The sequence below is a fragment of the Hippichthys cyanospilos genome, chromosome 10 (genome assembly GCF_059441005.1).
Source record: "Hippichthys cyanospilos isolate Australia breed blue-spotted pipefish chromosome 10, RoL_Hcya_1.0, whole genome shotgun sequence".
Classification (NCBI taxonomy): Eukaryota; Metazoa; Chordata; class Actinopteri; order Syngnathiformes; family Syngnathidae; genus Hippichthys; species Hippichthys cyanospilos.
This window is the reverse complement of record NC_142378.1, coordinates 15,959,093-15,973,262: the sequence shown is the minus strand read 5'-3', so window position 1 is coordinate 15,973,262 and position 14,170 is coordinate 15,959,093. Positions and strand designations below refer to the sequence as shown.

Sequence of the window (14,170 nt, the reverse complement as noted above, 5' to 3'; positions counted from 1 at the left end):
GACTCTAGAATCTTCAAGAAGAACGAGTCCACTTCTATGACAGTATTGGAGATTTTGTATGAAATTGCGACTAATATGTAGAACAAAAAATTCCCAATTTTGATTTTCATAGATTTAAAGAAAACATTTGGTACTATAGATCTTACCGTATGAATGGAAAAAAAATAAAAGGACTGGTATATAAATGGATAACAAGTTACCCGGATGATAGAAATCAGTATGTGCAATTTACTGTCATAAAAAATCAGTTCAGCTGAAGATACCACATAGGATCCCTCAAGGCTCTGTGCTTGGTCCTAAAAACCTCTGTATTGTGCCGTAATTGTGTCACATTTTTCGCCGCACAGTTCATAAACAGCTATACCATCCACTCCAACCGCCCACCCCTCATCACCAGGCTGATTCTTCAATTACAGCTTATTTGTACTAGCCTAGGCTGCCTAAATATAACAAGGACCAGCTGTCGGATTCCTGCCAATGAGTTACAAAGCTAAAGCGATGATGCACACAATGTTTTAATAAGCCAGTTACATTTTGAAATTCAGTGGCCTACATTCGCAGATCCACCCCCAGTTCTGAGGTTCACATTTCGAATTTCTCTGTGACCTCGGTGTGTTATTCATGTCCTTCCACTTTCATTCTAAGCATGTGAGGAGAAATTGTTGTTTGTCTATGTGTGCCTTGTAATTGGTGACGAGACAAGGGTGTAACCCGACACATGCCAAATGTCAAATGAGATAAGCCCCAGCTCTAATTTGGCCCATGTAAGGACAGACCCCCCTTTAGGAAATAAAGTGTTGGATCAACAGAGTTGCAATGGCTCGAGACCAGTCCAGAGTCGACGGCAACCCATCTATTCCCAAAGATCCGCCTCAGTCTGGCCCCATGAGTAAATACTATTTCACTAGAAAGTCTCAAGTTACTTTTTGAAAATTCTTAATGATGTTGTGATAAACCCCTTGAGATGCAACATCTTGTTTACAATGGTGTCCCATCTAGCATCTGTTGTCCCAGATTTTACACTCAGTCAAATATCAAATGTCAAATAAGACGAGATGATCTTTCATTCTATGTATTTCAGTGCAGTTAAATGATTTTTCTACTTTTATGACTTTTTTTTTACTTTTGATTTGATTGTCTACATGAGATGTTTTGTTTCTGTAAAATATTTAGATACAGCTGTTTTGTGCACCAATACAGAACCATAAGTTCTAAGATTACCACAGTGCTTCTCAATTATATTTTGCCAAGCCCCCCTAAGAAAGAGAAAAGTTCTTGTGCCCTCCAATCTACATACTGACTATAAATAAGGTCATTACATATAAAAATTGTATAATTATGCCTAAACCTGTATCCTTTTAAACATTGAAGAAAAATAAATCAATATAAATCAACTTTCAACAACTGTTAATTATTTTTTTTACAGCATTGATATGGGTTACAGCTTAGTCTAAAACAGAAAAAAAAATAATAGTGCATCAAAGTGCCTTAAACTAGAAAAAAAAAGATGAATATTCTTATTGTATTGCAATTACACTTCACATAACAAAAACAAAGCCTTTTCCCTGGGGTCATCTGCGCCTCTCCTGGCATCACCTCTCTACCCCCCAGGGGGGACCGCTCCACTATTTAAGAAGCACTGGATTACCCCAATAACCCAAGTGTACAGTAATAAAAGTAAGCCTGAATGAAAGTATGAGAAAATAAAACAATTAATTCTATTGTTTACAATTTCTGAAGAAAAAAGTCTGTTCTATTAAATGAAATTATTTGAATGACATGAACTCATAGTGAACAGAATTGAATCATATTGGAAGGTATAAAATGAGGTGAAAAGCTATTGAAGGCACTTGAGTATTGCTTGGGCGGCATGGTGCCAGTCTTCGTCCACATTCCAAAAACATGCATGGCTGTATTGGACACTCCAAATTGCCCAAGGTATGATTGTGAGTGGGGATGGTTGGCAACCTGTCTAGGGTGTCCCCCATCTATTGCCCCAAGATGGCTGGGATAGGCACCAGCAGGCCAGAGGACCTAGTGAGGATAAGCTGCTATAGAAAATGGATGGATGGATGGATGGATGGATGGATGGATGGATGGATGGATGGATGGATGGACTATTTCTTGAACGTTGGGACAGATGAAAAATTGGGAATGGATGGAAAATCTTGTGAAAAAAACTGTGACCTGATCAAATGGACTGAACATGCAGAATTTAGAAAGCAGAACAAAGTGAATCTAGTTTGTTGATCCAATCATTGGGCATAAATAAAAAGTATTTGCCTGGGATTTTAGTTGGTAAAAATGTTGAATTTGTGGAAAATGTGATATTTTGGCATGTTGACAATTGTTTCCAAGGTAAACTGAATTTGAATTGCAAAGAACCAATGATGACAATCTATTGTAATTAACGTGTCATCGGGAATGAATAGGGGATATTTTGTGGGATTTTGAATGGTGAAAATATAGATTGGTTTGTTTTTGGTAGATGGTTATTTTTGACATGCACTAAATGAAAATGTATTGCATTGTATTGTATTCTGATAAAAAAAATTATATTCGACTGGATTTCAAAAAGAAATATGAGATCTGTTATGTTGACAGTCATTAAATGGCATAGTTTATGTGTGTGTGTGTGTGTGTGTGTGTGTGTGTGTGTGTGTGTGTGTGGTATTTTAGTAAAAATTAGACTTGATGATGATCTGATCGGTTTGATCATGATCGGCCGATATTTGTTAGTTTATGCAAGACCAGTGATCGGTACTGTCATAATTTGCTGAATGATCAATGATATTGATCCATTCCACAAAATTATGTCTTTATTAAGGTTTTGAAGGCTAACATGACGTTTTGTCTTTGCACGAGTGTGACCGTTCTTTGTACGGCTCTATGGGAAAGCTGCAGCATCAGTTCCTAGTTTGGAGTATTTACAGTACTCTGTGCTGTAAAGTAATTCAATTATAATTTAATTATAATATACTGTAGTAATTTTATCACAGTAAGTTGTTGCAAACACCTGACTGAAATTCCACTTTGAGACGCCGATGTTTTTTCCTGTGCATCTCTGTCACTTTTGGGGCATGGCAAAGATTGTTGAACTGAGACAAAAATGCTTTATTTTCTACATATTAAAAGTGCTTCTCAATTATTGTTTTGGAATGCCTCTGCCTCTGCTAGGATAGAGGAAACATTTTGCCACAGCCCCCCAGCCCTACTTGCTGTGATGACTATCAATAGGAACATTATCTATAAAATGTGTATACCAAAAATATAGTATCTTTTTAAACTAACAAAAGAAAAAGCAAAATATCTCAATTTTCAACATTTTAACTCGACCTTTTACACGGGTCATACAGGTTACAGGTTAGTCTGAAACAAAAAAATATAACTTAAATGGCATCAGTGTCTGAAATTAAAAAAAAAAAAGTCAATCCTCATTAAACTAGAAATATTTTGTCCACCTGATCCATTTGATGCTAAAAAAGATATTAAATCATTAAATAATGATAAACGGTATGAATGATCTAGAACATTAATGCAGGAACACCAATACCTTAAACATTTTAATCTAAAGACAAAGATTTAAAACCATGTCCTTATTGTTTTTAAATTACGTTAATCATTGTAATTTAGAAAAAAAAATGTTGACGGCAATTGAAAAAGTTTATAACTCCCGCACAGACATTGAGGGTTCCACTGTACCATCTAGTGACGTTGGTGTGCAATTACTTCACACTTCAGCAAACGCAAATACAATACTGTACTGGCATTGCATGGCGTGACGTGCCCCACCAGAAGAAAAAAAACTGGTCTACCAGCAACAAGTTATTTAAATAAACATATTGCTCTATTTTGTAAATGGATCTATAGTTTATTTTGAAACTAATCGGGATTGTGATACGCTTCGGAAATCCTGATCGTGTGAAGTCTATTGAGAATTTTATGCATGTTAAAAATAATTGGGATTACATGTTTGTTTTAATAAACTATAATAATAATAATAATAATAATAATAATAATAATAATAATAGTACTCCCACAACTACTAGTAGGCTACTGCTAATGCTTCTACTACTAATTTAATATTTCATGTTTTGTTTTTAAATGAAAATGCAGACTTTTTGTATGTGTTTGTAGAAACGTTTGGCATCCCTCCCAAGGTGAATTGAATAAGGTGAATGTTTTGAATTTCAAATGGGAATGATGTAAAGTGCAATGCCTTCATACGATTAATGTTTTTAAACAGCGTAGTAAAAGTTTTCCAATATGGCCCACCCAGTAGTAGCCTACTAATATGAAGGCCACAGTCTGAATGCTGAAGGGTGTGCCACTCTCACGGGCGTGTACGAGCACTGAAAAGAGGAGGTCTCAAGACAAATTCAGCCCTGTGTGTGTGTTCACGATTTCTTGCTTGCTAACTACTGCATCTAGCACGCACGCAACTTCATCAAAACAACGATTTTCATTCATTATCTAATGCATCTCTCAGTCGACGTGAGTTGTCTATGGTACGTCGCGTGACATTGCGGAAATCCATCCAAATATACACGGAACCGAAACAAGAAGCGGCGACCACGGGAGTGTGTTTACAGGGACCATAGTTGTTTATTGTTTCCGTTCCTCGAGCAAACCATGTATCAAATAGTTAGGAAAATGTTTTTCACCGACTGCCAATGCGCAGCGGATGCGTCCAGAACTTACGAGGAGCTGTTCGCCAAACTCGATACAAACAAGGATGGAAAAGTGGATGTATCGGAACTGAAGGCAGGCCTGGCCGCAATGGGCATCCGGACCGGGAAAGGAGCGGCTCAGGTAACTAGATAACCTGTCATAAATGCATTTATTGTTCTTAGCTTGTACGATACTGTACAGTACTTCTTGGATTCAGTATATTGGTATACATATTTTGTGTGCTGAATCACTGTATTGTAGCCACGATTTCCACTGATAGACAAAAGTTTCCATAAGATAGGATTCGGTGTGAATGTTATTATAAAACCGTAAAATCGACTTAGACAGTCATTAAAAATTCAAGGGGTATTGGGTCTACGACTGAGTTCGACGTATAAGACGGATGAGTTTGAGATCTCTAGCTAGCCGAAAGGGCCAATGCCCGGTGGGCCGACTTCTTTTCGGGCTGACGCAGTGCAATTGCTTCCCCCCCCCTCCCCTTAATAAGCGGCTAGAGATAATGGATGGATGAAATTATTTATTAACGCCAATCCAGCCCTTATTCCAAATGATTTTTTTACAAAGGAATGGTACTATCTTGGCTGGTCAATTGCAGTGCGTACATTTGTTTTCATGTCAATTCAAAATCACCCTATTTATGACGACACCATTGAGGGATCACAAGTTTCTTTTTGTTTAACTTAACTAGAAAGGAACTCATTCTTTCTTCCCAGGGCCCTTTCGACGGTTCACGAAGTTTCCAATGTATTTATTTATCAAAGTGGGGAAGTTTATAAACTTGAAGGACAGGCATTTGGTTGTGGATGGGTACAGGTACTGACATTTCCTTTAAACTACTATCAATCGATAATTTGTGTTTCCTTAATTTTCTTCACTGATGCATTGCTAAGCATTCCTTGCTTATTCTGCGCTGTCACCACCGCCCCACCTGAGCATTTGAGAAAAACCTCTGCGACTTACAGTACAAGCTGCGGCTGGATAGCAAACATTGCTCAACATGATGTGAAGTAAAAGTTTGCTTTACATCCAGTATCTACCTTAAACATAGCATGTCACTAATCATTGCCTCCAGGACAGAAAAAATGCTACAAATTTCTAATCAGTAATGGGAAGAAAATGATAAAGAATAATATGGACTGCCACTGAAGACTGGAATTGACATGGGGCCTATAACTTTCATGTACACATACAATCATACATACATAAATTCATACATACACACACATACAGTACATAACAACATGCAGTTCTCAGAGGCTTTGCAAAATGACTGAAATGTACAGAAAAACCATTGTTAGGAAGCATGACTGTGTCAGATAAGGCTGGTGCACCTAACAGCATCTGCCACACACAAGGCGCAAGTAGGTCAGGTTACATCCTTTACATTTAAATAATAAAATATGGATGCCACATTCACAGCAAGCATCATCTAAACAGCCAGATGGATCCCAGGGCATCACATATAATATACCAAACATGGCATCATGTATTAAAATCAACCACTAATAAATACAAGACAAGACGGAAAACATGGGATTGTTGACAGTTAGACCCAAGGGACAAATACTTCCATGTGTCAAGCATACTGTATTTTCTGTTCCTTCAAGAAAATAGTTTCATCTGGAGACCAGGACCAAGACGAAGGGCTCGACTTCAACGAATTCTCAAAGTACCTGAAGGAACACGAGAAGAAGTTACAACTGACCTTCAAGAGCTTAGACAAAAACAATGATGGTAAAATGAATGTTTTCTAAGGACAAGGGTTATCGTGGGTCAAATAAAATGCTGTTTTTGTTTTTTTTGTTTTTTTACAGGTCTAATAGACTTCATGGAGATCAAGCAATCCCTTGCAGACCTTGGGCTGGACATCGGCAAGGAGGAAGCACAGAAGATCCTTCAGAGGTATTTTTTAGTCGTCCCAATAAATGTAATGTTTATTCTGGACGCTATAATGTTGATTCTGGACACTACATGGTTCAGGTGATACAATTGCGCTCTCTAGTGGAACGATTCAGATAGTGTCATGGCAGAGGAAAAAGTAAAGGAGGAATTGTATAGGTTCAGGTTCACTACATAAAAGGTGTAGTTTGTATCTTGATTTGTGTTCACAGCTTTCAGTTCAGTATAGATTGAGACTTGGGAAAATCATTTATGTGTTCTATGGTTCAGCTTAAAGTTAATTTCAAGAAGTACTTAAAAATAGAAAAGAAAAACAAAAATGAAAGATGAGATTATCTCTTGATAAAACTTCATATGATTCACCACTATAGAATTTGATGGCCACTTTTTTTTTAGTTCTTCACACACATAACATATACAATTAATGATTTTAAATTTTAATCGCATATGTTGAACCTTATTCTTACTGGTCAATCTCAATCGCGTTTGCCTTTTTGTACAGTATTGATGAAGATGGCACAATGACTGTGGACTGGAATGAATGGAGGGATCATTTCCTATTGACCTCAGCTACAAACCTTGAGGAGATTGTCCGATATTGGAAGCACACTACGGTATGTGGGGAATGTGTCACCAATCACAAATGCAGATTGAGTATAATGTCGCACACGTGTACACTATTCCAAACATTTAAAAAATAAATATAAATATGCATTAGCACTAACATTTAAAGTGTTTTCAAATCACTAAATATAATACAAGCATAAACTAAAGTCTGTATATACCTAATGTATTTTCATCGTTTCGCTGGTGGATTTATATTTTCAGTAACCACAATATTGGCAGTCACGATTGCAAAGCATGTTTTTTCCCAAGAAAATAGTAGGCAATTATACAGAAACTGAAGCACTGTGTTGACTTTATTGTCAAATATGTAATGAACATGATAGAAATGCAGTTGTTTCCCATTATTTTAAAGTGGCTACATCAGGGGTTGGTGTATGGTATCAAAACATTCATAAGTAAGAGAACTGAGGTCAAGAATTCCATTTCAAATTCAGAATACAGTATTCAAAATCCTTCAGTAAAAAAAAAAAAAATATATATATTTTTTTTTTTTTTTTTTTGACTCATCTGTTGCGTGCCCGAAATGTAGCCAGCTTTAGTGAATGGCTAAGCTCTGAGAAGTTGGCTCCCTCTGCTCAGTTTCACAACTTTAAATAAAAGTGCAGTTGCTAAGATTGGCAGAGATAATCTAATTTAAGTCTGACCTGAGAGATTAGTGTGTCAAGGGGATTGGGACAGAGCGAGAGAACGGAAGCGAGTCTAGAGGGGGCAAAGGACAAAGGTTGATGTGTTGAGACTGAAACAGAGGTCAGCAGCACGTCATGCAGACTCATTCACAGTGACCATAAGTCGGTGTGTCTCGCTTTTAGAAGGACTTCATCTGATCCAGCCCAGTTTTTGAAAGGATGCATTTCAATACTGGAACCTAAATCAGTGGATCAGTTTTTTTTTTTTTTGGAAATGGCAATGGCTCTGCTGCAGCCTTGGAAGCAGCAGCATCCGAAACAGAGGAAATTTTTTTTTCTGGATTTTGATGATGACTGTGCAATTTATGAGCTGGAGGTGGATATGGTAGGTTCTTCAACTTAACGTACTTCCCTTTGGGATTTTACGCCAACCAGATCTTTGTATGACTTTGCTTGGAAATCGTAAGTAAAAATAACAAAAGAAAACACCATCGCCGGTAAAGTAGTTTTGGCATGAACCCTTTTAAATACTTGGCAATCCTCCTATTATTTTTTTTAATATGAAAACATCATTGGAATCTAAAAAAACAACACCAAAAACAAATGCATTCACATTTGCATGATTCTTTTCTTGTTCTAGCAAGAAAAACCTGTTCTAAAAAAAACAATACAAACCACATCAGCATGTGATCAGGAGGATATTTAAATGTGGTATCGTTGTCATTTCCTTCACAATATGAACAAAACGTACACGTTTAACTCATTTACCTTGATTTTCTTTTTTTTGGGGAGGGGGGTAACATTTTCCATGTGCTCTTGGAGTCGTGAGTCACGATGGTTTTGAAATATTCTAAGTAAGTTAAATATAAAAATGTGTAGTTGTTTTTAGGGCTGGTTGATGTAGTTGGAAAGTGTATTACAATAATAAGTATTTCATATCACTCTGTCGGCATTTTGCATATTGAATTTTTGTTTTATTCTTTCAGATGAGAAATTGAATTTCAATATTTTATTTCAAAATATAATATTTAATCTTAAGTAAGAGGTCACCAAAACTATGAAAAAGTCAAATTAAGTGGTCACATGTATTTTTAGACACAAGTGTGTTTTGTAGGGCTTGACTAAAGACAATGTATGTATTTCACAACAGTTTACTGTTATTTTTTTATTTAAAATGATATCATAATTAAAATTGTAATTATTAAAAAAATTAATTGATGAGGTGTTGTACATCCATAATTTTTCTTAAAAGACATGAAATCCAGGAAATTTTAGTCATAATATTATCAAGTACTAGGAATCAGTCATTAAGAAAAATAAATCACCTGAAAGAATTTTTAGGTTGCAAGATGCTCTCCTAACATGGTTGAAGACACAGATCAAGGTGCATTAACTGAACAATTTGTTTATTGATTAGGGTTACATTTGGAAGAATGCTATATTTTACGGCAGTGTTTGTTATATTTTGGTTTCCTCAGTTAGCTTTATGCGGGCATGAAATATATTCTAAACATCTATATTCACAAGAACAAAACAAACATAAATGAATACTTTTTGACACTATTGAGCTTAATCATCTTATTTTATTGCTATACTTTTTTTGGACAAGGGGTCTATGGCAAGCTCAAGAGTTTCTATTACTTTGGATGCACAGTTTGTATTTTAAAGCTATTATGTATCTGCCTCGCTTAACATTCACTTTCGCAAAGTGATTTTCAGGTTACAGTGGTCCTACCAAGGTATTATTTTTGTTGTTGTTTGATATTAAATTATATACATAAATGCATTGTGTCTAGGTGTTGGACATAGGTGACAGCCTCACCATCCCAGATGAGTTTACAGAAGAGGAGAAGACCACAGGTTTGTGGTGGAAGCAGCTGTCTGCCGGGGCCATGGCAGGAGCAGTGTCCCGTACAGGTACTGCCCCCCTGGACAGAATGAAGGTCTTTATGCAGGTGTGTCTACAACTCATGTATTTCATTAGAATGCCATTTTATTTGTTTTTTGTTTGTTTTTTTTTCCCAACTGCCCTGAGTAGTTATAATGACTCTTAATTTGCAGGTGCATTCTTCTAAGAGCAACAAAATCAACTTGGTCAGCGGATTCAAGCAAATGTTGAAAGAAGGAGGCTTGACATCTTTATGGCGAGGAAATGGTATTAATGTACTCAAGATCGCCCCAGAAACTGCCATTAAATTCATGGCCTATGAGAAGGTAATGATTTAATCAATCTATAGCTTTTCCAATTGTGAGAGTGTTTGTAGGAGTGAGTGTTGTCCTTGGAGGTCTGTTCGGCGGGTTAGACCTAGAACAGCCCTAGGGAAAGTAAAGAGTCTGACTGGCCGCCACAGTGACCATTAAGTCGAAATAAAGGGTCATACATATGTGGTCATGTGATAATTTTACATTTTCCACTTACAGTAACTAATGAGTATTTGAGAGCCCTGACTATAATCAACTCTTAAGAGTTAGTGGTTGCTGCACTGAATTGTTAGCAGTGCCTTTAAGGAGTTAAGATTTAATTTTAATGACTGATTATAATTTTGTAATTATAATAATGGTTATAATGATAATAAAATATAATGGAACATACCTTGTCCTCACATTAGCTGCTAGCAGAGACTTGTGCTGTATGTAAGCGTCAAGTGGTTTCTTAGTGTCCGTAATGAGCTTTTAATTATATTTAATCGGAGTGCAACCATCACGCAGAGGAAAAACTTCTAAATTAAAGTCTGTTGTAATGAGGTGTTTATTTGAAAGTTGATCCACTTCAAATCAAATCCTCTCACTTTAAGTACCTGCATTCCTCTAAGATTCGTTTCACTGCTAGTCGCTGAAATCTTTCCAAACATCACTTGACATGACTACTCTTCCTTGATTCTCACTTAAGCAGTCCCATGTGTTTTCCATTAAGGCACAAAGTCCAAAATTTACATCACAAACAGCAATGTGAAATCGGTTATTTGGATCCTTCCATATGTACACACATAGCGATCTATTGATACAAAACTACACTTTTTGTAAATGCATTGAAAAGATTATAGAGCAAATTAAGGTTAGCATCTTGGCTAGCGTTCTGAGATTTATTTTATGTGGGCCCTTTGCAAAATGAATTGCCCAATATTGAATTAAATTACAAAACAAATCCTCATGGTGGAACAAAAAATGCAACATGGTGAGTAGGTGTGGTCCATCTGAAAAATCAACTTGGAAAATATGACAAAAAAGAAATAATAAGCAGAATCAAGGTATAAGTACGGATCTTGGCTCAAAGGAATTAAACAAAACACTCAAAAGTGTAATATGCACATAAATAATGCACTTAAATTGCATATATACCATCAATTTCTTTTTTGTTCTCACTGCTTCTTAGTCTCCTGCGCCTCCCATCAGTTTTAACTTGCTTTTTTTTTTTTACATTGGGGGGGGCACTGGGATCGTTTCCTCTGATTGTTTTATACTCTGTTTCACTAGTATAAGAAGATGCTGTCCAGCGAACCAGGGAAGATCAAGACACATGAGAGGTTCATTGCAGGATCACTTGCTGGAGCAACAGCACAGACAGCCATCTACCCCATGGAGGTGCGCTTTAAAGCATACTGTATTTACCCGTTTGCAATGTTCTCATAGTCATGTGTCTGTGGGTTTGATTACAAATGGGCCATTGTCGTTGCTTTACTATCTTTTGCAAGCATGAAGGATTTGACAATCATGTAGTGACTCCTGTTAAAGTACCACTTAGTGATGTTTTTTTATTAACAAGTCGACTTCCTAATGCGTTCATCACGTCGTTGGGAGCAGGCAACAGTGGGTATGTTCTGATGCGAGACAAACGGACTAGAAATATTTTTCATATTTCAATTCAAACTATTCACATTTTTTATAAAAAGCATAGCTGATCTATAATTGCTGTCATTGTAACTTTTGAGTAAACAGAGCTGTAAATAATAATTAAAAAAAAACATTTCATGCTAAGATTAGCTTCTTGTTTTGCTATTCCTAATCTTTGGTGCTGTGTTATACTCCACAGACTCCTTTTTCTCCTCCTAGTCATCTTTGTTTTTGAACAAGAAGTCCACATAGTCACAATGGAAAACTGTATCGATAATAGATGCTTGGTTAGTAAAGGTTTCTTTTAACGAATTACGTCATCAATTTAGGTGATGAAGACCAGGCTAACCCTGAGGAAGACGGGGCAATACTCAGGAATGTTTGACTGTGCCAAAAAAATCCTAAAGAAAGAAGGAGTTAAGGCTTTCTACAAGGGCTATGTTCCTAACATCCTGGGCATCATTCCATATGCTGGGATAGATCTGGCCGTTTATGAGGTGAACAATCACACCAAGCTTTGTTTTCTTCAAAAATTGTGATCCGAGTCTGCGCTATTGTCACACATTTCTTTCTCACCGTCACCAGAGCTTGAAGAACTTGTGGTTGTCCCACTATGCCAAAGACACAGCTAACCCAGGGATACTAGTGCTGCTGGGCTGTGGTACCATCTCCAGTACTTGTGGCCAGCTGGCCAGCTACCCCTTGGCCCTGGTCCGCACCAGGATGCAGGCGCAAGGTACAAACATCAAAGCGACATTCGCTATTTCTTTAACAATGGTCTGAAAAGAATATCTCAGCTGAATGAAACACAGGGAGCAATTTACTAAGTTTGACTTTCATGAATACTTTGGATCACTTTCAGCTTCTCTCGAGGGTGGCGAACAGTTGCAGATGAACCAGATGGTGAAGAAGATTTTAGAGAAGGAAGGATTCTTTGGACTGTACCGAGGCATTTTGCCCAATTTCATGAAGGTGCTGCCAGCTGTCAGCATCAGCTATGTGGTTTATGAATATATGCGGTCAGGTTTGGGTATACAAAAGTAGCACCTACCAAAGCATGTATAGCCTGCTGTTTTTTTCATGTCTGTCTTCATAGAAAATGTATAAAATGCAAAAAATAGACTGTGTAAACTGAGGTGACGTAACCAACACTATTTCTTTCACATGGCACTTTAAACCTGGCGTCCTTGCTTCAGTGCAATGGACACAAAACTTTCAACTTGTCCAAATTGGGTTCGCGGATGACCTGGATCGTATTTACACATACATTCATACCTAATGGACGATTTAAAGTCCTAAACAAAACTAATTTCATGAACTGATTTTCGTCCTTGAGCCATTATACTTTTCTTAATACTTATGTAGGTTATAAAAAGGCTGAGTTGAATACATTAATACAATCGGTTCAATGAGACCATCAGTTAAATGATTGCTTGTCAAACACAGACAGCCAATGAAATTAGTCAGCATACTGACGGTTTCCTCTGCGTTTCTTTTTCACAATGCAGCTTGAATGCTTTTTGAACATATAAATGATGCAAACATTCATAAAAATCAAAATTTGATTGCATTTGGGACTTGACTTGTCCCCACACAATCAGTGACTTACATTAGCATTTCAAGAGTCAAAGGATGATGTTGGAATTACTAAGGTGAAAAACAGTGCAAGTCCAAGTGCTGCCCCCATGTGCCTACTAAAATAAATGCAGCTGTAATGCAATTCACTTTGTCTGAAATCAATTTCCACCTCTTTTTATACAGTCTATGGGTTGAAACACCTATCCCTACGTCGTTCTTCAAAAATTTGACAATTAAATTACTGTAGTGAAAATACGTTTCTCTTCAAGACACCACTTCATATTTTTCATATTTAACATTTCTAGAATTCTGGTTTGGTAATAAATTGTAGTTATAACATCCAGTCTCAAAGACAAGCATTGAGCAGCTTTCAGTGCAAAGTAGTAATTCAACATGTTGTTTACAAAGACACTTGGGAAAGGTGATTTTTTTTTTTTTTTTTTAATGTCACATCCAAGACATTTTTTATATACAAACAAAGCACCTTGTTATACCAAAGCTATTCTGAATAATGCCACTTTTTTGCAGACAGGGTCCATCCTTTAAATGCTAAAAATTCCAAGTTGACTCACATACTTGTCTCCAACTTGTTTAAATTTTTGTTTCTGAGTGTAACTCACCAGAGTGAGATTCAAGTATCTTTTCAATTTGTATATAGGCCTATTGGTTCACTGCGTTATCAAGTGCTCCTTGGAAAACAATATTGCAATCATGTGCCTTAGTTGTTTTGTTTTTCTACACAATTTTGTCTTTCTATCCCTTATTTGATAGTTATTTGTGTTAACATTAATAAAGACATTTCAGTATCATCTTGTGGTTGTGGGATATGTTCACTCGACAGATGGGGAGTGTAAACATTTAGAAGGAAATTGCAATTTTGCACTGTATTTACAGGATAAGGCAGGTCTATGTGCTTA

The 14,170-nt window shown here is 36.7% G+C and overlaps 1 protein-coding gene across 1 annotated transcript; it reads left to right on the top strand.

The window, feature by feature from the left end:
• The first annotated feature begins 4,378 nt into the window (after nucleotides 1-4,378).
• Nucleotides 4,379-14,062, top strand: LOC148417283 (mitochondrial adenyl nucleotide antiporter SLC25A24-like). The gene is made up of 10 exons (XM_088425463.1): nucleotides 4,379-4,812; nucleotides 6,300-6,426; nucleotides 6,507-6,594; nucleotides 7,094-7,205; nucleotides 9,641-9,799; nucleotides 9,906-10,058; nucleotides 11,319-11,426; nucleotides 12,005-12,172; nucleotides 12,261-12,411; nucleotides 12,538-14,062. Exons 1-10 carry the CDS (start codon nucleotides 4,633-4,635, stop codon nucleotides 12,717-12,719), a joined length of 1,428 nt encoding a protein of 475 aa, XP_088281589.1. The 5' UTR covers nucleotides 4,379-4,632; the 3' UTR covers nucleotides 12,720-14,062.
• The last annotated feature ends 108 nt before the right edge of the window (nucleotides 14,063-14,170 follow it).